At 40.9% G+C, this 4,261-nt stretch overlaps 1 protein-coding gene across 1 annotated transcript; it reads left to right on the top strand.

The window, feature by feature from the left end:
* The first annotated feature begins 499 nt into the window (after positions 1-499).
* LOC147444782 (uncharacterized) lies at positions 500-3,953 on the top strand. The gene is made up of 4 exons (XM_086527941.1): positions 500-825; positions 1,636-1,880; positions 2,649-3,240; positions 3,374-3,953. The coding sequence occupies exons 1-4, from the start codon at positions 716-718 to the stop codon at positions 3,531-3,533; spliced, it is 1,107 nt and encodes a 368-aa protein (XP_086384067.1). The 5' UTR covers positions 500-715; the 3' UTR covers positions 3,534-3,953.
* Positions 3,954-4,261: the final 308 nt, after the last annotated feature.

Consider the following 4,261-nt stretch of genomic DNA (forward strand, 5'->3'; position numbering starts at 1 on the left):
GGGGCTTGTGCCTAAGAAGAAGAAGAAGAAGAAGAAGAATAAAAAGCTTATAACATCTTAGGTTGGGTTCACAACATCTCAACGGCAGAAAGGAGAGTGGGAGAGCTCCCATGACGGGATGCCATTTGGACATGGCTGTTCATACAGGGCGGAGGTAGATGGGAAAAGGTGGTCCGCGTCATCGTTAGCCATCTTCCAACCCCTCTCCCCTCGCCCAAAGGGTTCTTCCACCTGACAAAAGAATTGAGCACCAATCACCTTCCTCCAGGTGGGTCTGATAGCTTTTGCTTCCGCCTCACACTTTGAACTCAGAGGTGGTGGAAGAGCACTTTCATGTCCCTTCCGCCTGAAAATCACCTTGTGAATCTAGTTTCTTCCGCCGCACATTGTGAACCGTGAACCGGGCCTTGGGAACAATCCCAAGTGACCTAGTTCGTGTCTTGAACTCAAGCCCCTAGGCCTATTACTAAAAAGAGGGTGCTATAGCACGCTACACGGCCTCTCTCTCTCTCTCTCTCTCTCTCTCTCTCTCCACCCAATACTGGTTGCGATGAGTACGTTAGGTTGATTTTGGTTGAAGAAACTCGAGATGGAACACTTAGTTTTGGATGAGATATGCAGTTACGATATGGTTTCTCTCTCCCTATATATCACAAAAGGCTGAAACTGGAGGGCGATACTGCACATACATTCACATTGAGAGAGAGAGAGAGATATGACGATGTTTGCCACCGGACTAACGTTGCTGCTGTTGCTGCTGCTCGCTCATCAAAGAGAGGCTCTCATCATCAGCTCCAAGCTTCTCACTCCGCCCCCCGGAAACAGGTACCTGACTCGATCTACTCGCTCTTTCCTACGCATGCTTCCCTCAAGTGGGTGCAAAGGAGATGGCCGTTGTGTGTGTGTGTGTGTGTGTGTGTGTGTGTGTGTGTGTGTGAGAGAGAGAGAGAGAGAGAGAGAGAGAGAGAGAGACAGAGAATTTTGGAGTCTATCTGATCTTTCCCACCTTGATTATGGTAATGGAATAGAGCATATCTTTCTTTGTTACTCTCTGTGTCACATTATGACTACTTCTGTGTGAACTAATATCAATTTGGTAATGAAATGTCTGTTGTACATGAAGCTTCCTCAATGCCGCATGCTTCTTTTTTTACTTCGATGGCTCATAACTCACACTCGGATAACCGATGTGTGTGTGTGTGTGTGTGTATATGTATGAGAGAGAGAGAGAGAGAGAGAGAGAGAGAGAGAGAATGAATTTTAACGTCATAGGAAACTATCCCAAGAGACCTTAAAGATGTATGGGACTAGGAGAGTTGAACTCAAGACCAGTGATGTGTGTGTGTGAGTGTGAGAGAGAGAGAGAGAGAGAGAGAGAGAGAGAGAGAACATCCTCTCAATCCTTCCAAGCAAAAAGAATCTGATTTACCAAACTAGTCTAGAAATGCTAATATTCAATGACCCATAAAAACATGAAACATATGGACATGCCTTAACTGCATGCAAGTACTTCTGTGGTTTGGCACAAACACCTAATAAGATGGGACAACATTTTGATGTTTATTTTATTTTTGTCAAATCAACAATAATTAAAGATGTAATAATGAACCTTTGTTTAACTCTTTTTGTGTATAGCTTAGCAATAAGGGCTCTTGCATTGGACGGAAAGCTTACATATGTCTGTGAAAAAGATGGTGGTGAATGGGTACTTGCACAAAAGAGGGCCTCCCTCATGGACCAAACAAACCACACAAAATTGATAGGCTACTACACAAGAAATTATGCCATACCTTTTTCTTCAAGGCACATGGGAGAATGGACTCTAATCAACAGCGAAGGAGACGAAGCAGAGTCCGGTCATCTCACAAGCGTAGTCTATGGTACTTAAATTCTCTCCAACTTGTTGCGATTCAATAATCTTCATTACAAAAGTATCCACAAAATATATCCATGTTTACTTTAGTTATTGATATAGCTACATCACAAGAAAATTTATAATTTTTCTCAGTTAGGAAAACGGAGTCTTGTCATACAATGCACAACATCATGAGCTTCTGCTCGAGAGGCACCGCATACCTAGCTAGGTACGATTGGGGGCAGGGGATCGTTGGCCCCCCCACCGGGCCGGCGGTCCCCTGCCCCCAATCGTACCTAGCTAGGTATGCGGTGCCTCCCTCACAGAAGCTCATGATGTTGAAGTAAGTCACAATGTGGGAATTATTGTGAGTATTTATCCAAAAGTTCTTGTGCATAGGTCATAATTGGTGGGGTTAAATTCTTTGATGAAGAAAAAAACTAAAATTATGAGTTATGGATGTGAAATGACTTTGGATCTCTCTCTCTCTCTCTCTCTCTCTCTCTCTCTCTCTCACTCACACTCACACACACACACACACACACACACACACACACACACACACACACACACAATCTATAGATGCACCATGAGAAAGATCAATTAAACAAATAACCTTGCGTGTATGTATGTATATATATATATATATATATATATATATATATATATATATATATATATATGTATGTATTGGTATTTTTATATCAAACAATGTGCTTCACTATGGATGATGAACTCCATGGAAACACTTTCATTTATTGGAGGACCAAGAAAATTAATTTGTCATTGACAGGCAAAATGTTAGTGACTAAAGGAAGGGGGCAAAATAAACTACGAAACTTTCTTGCCCAGGCAACTCTACACCGATATGAAGGCGCGGCAAGAAGAGTGTCATATATTGCTGAGATAAATACAAAAACATTGGCAAGGCCATCAATGTCAAAGTGTAAGGCAAACAACAACACAATGACTGTTGGATATACATCGGAATATGCATTTTGGACACAAGATGTGCTACCACCGAAGGTACCTAAATCTTTGTTGGTGCCTTCTAAACATCATAATGTGGAAGCATTTTTTGCACAAGGAAATGTTAGATTCACATATGACCACAAAATGGGATCATGGAGGCAACGTAGGGTTATTGCAAGGCTTCATGATGTTCCGGGTGGTGTACGGTTGGGAGGATTCTCGTACAACATCTCCTTACCCACAGTCGCAAAATCTTTGAGTGAGAAGAACAGTAATGATCTTGCATGCATCAATATCGACAACCCAAATGGGTTTGAGGTTTGTGGGATTCTAGAAAGCATGGCTTCCTCAAGTGCTCATCAAGATTCTCTATCCTGGTCTCTTTTTCGTGTCACGAGCAACAATGGATTCATGTAAGTCTGATAACTTTAGTATTTTCGAGCTTTCCTGTAGATGTTAAGAATTTATCCTTTTAGATTGAAACAATTCAATTAATTTAAATGAACTTAATGAATTTAATGCTTCAAGGTAATTGAATGTGTGCAGAACAAAAATTTGGGGGCCTTTCACCTATTTCCACATGGTGTCCACATGGGGAGGATTACCACCTCCAGCCTCTTATGGTCCAAGTGTTGCAACTACTTCAAAGGGTTGGAAAAGTTACTTCACTTGCATCTTTTGGCTATATACAAGCAAAGAGGCTTAAAGCATGAAGAAAAATCAAGCCTTTAAAATTCCATTTTTGAATGATTTGATGATGGAAAATGAAGCAATGGTTCACTTCTAAATCTCCCCTCCAAAGATGACTTTCTAGCCTATCTCATTGTAGCAAGTTGTCCTACTTCTGGCTAGCCCTTAACCATAAGGATAGACATATGCCCTTTGTGTCTTATTTACTAAGGCATATTATTATAAATTTTGCCCCACCCACCCACCCCCCCCCCCCCCCCCCCCCCCCCCCAAAAAAAAAAAGAAAACACACACACACACACACACACACACACACACAAGGTTATTACTATGATCAATTTCGCTTATTAGGATACATCTATAAAGAGTATATTGAGCCGCATTAACGTTCATGGGTAAGCTCGTCGTTCAATTTTAAAAAAAAACACTTTAATAAGATATCTTTTTATACTTTCAAACTTTTAAAAGTCTTGCTACATTTTTAAAAGACAATTCCTCAGGATAGCTCAAATGTAGTTCCAAAATCTCATTTTTGGCTAAATTTAAACTCATATTCATGTACATGAGCTAATTCGTTTTTTCCATAAAGACGAGAAAATTTACTCCTTCGATATATCAATAGAATGCGAGTGTGTAGATAAGATGTGTGTGTGTGTGTTTGTTTTAGGATGTGGATAAAGATGAAGAGTGTTCTGGTCTTTTTTTGATATCAAGGGGGGAGCGAGAGAGAGCATCCTTCCTCCA

Source organism: Adiantum capillus-veneris, chromosome 13 (genome assembly GCF_014529385.1).
Source record: "Adiantum capillus-veneris isolate H3 chromosome 13, ASM1452938v2, whole genome shotgun sequence".
NCBI classification, from domain to species: Eukaryota; Viridiplantae; Streptophyta; class Polypodiopsida; order Polypodiales; family Pteridaceae; genus Adiantum; species Adiantum capillus-veneris.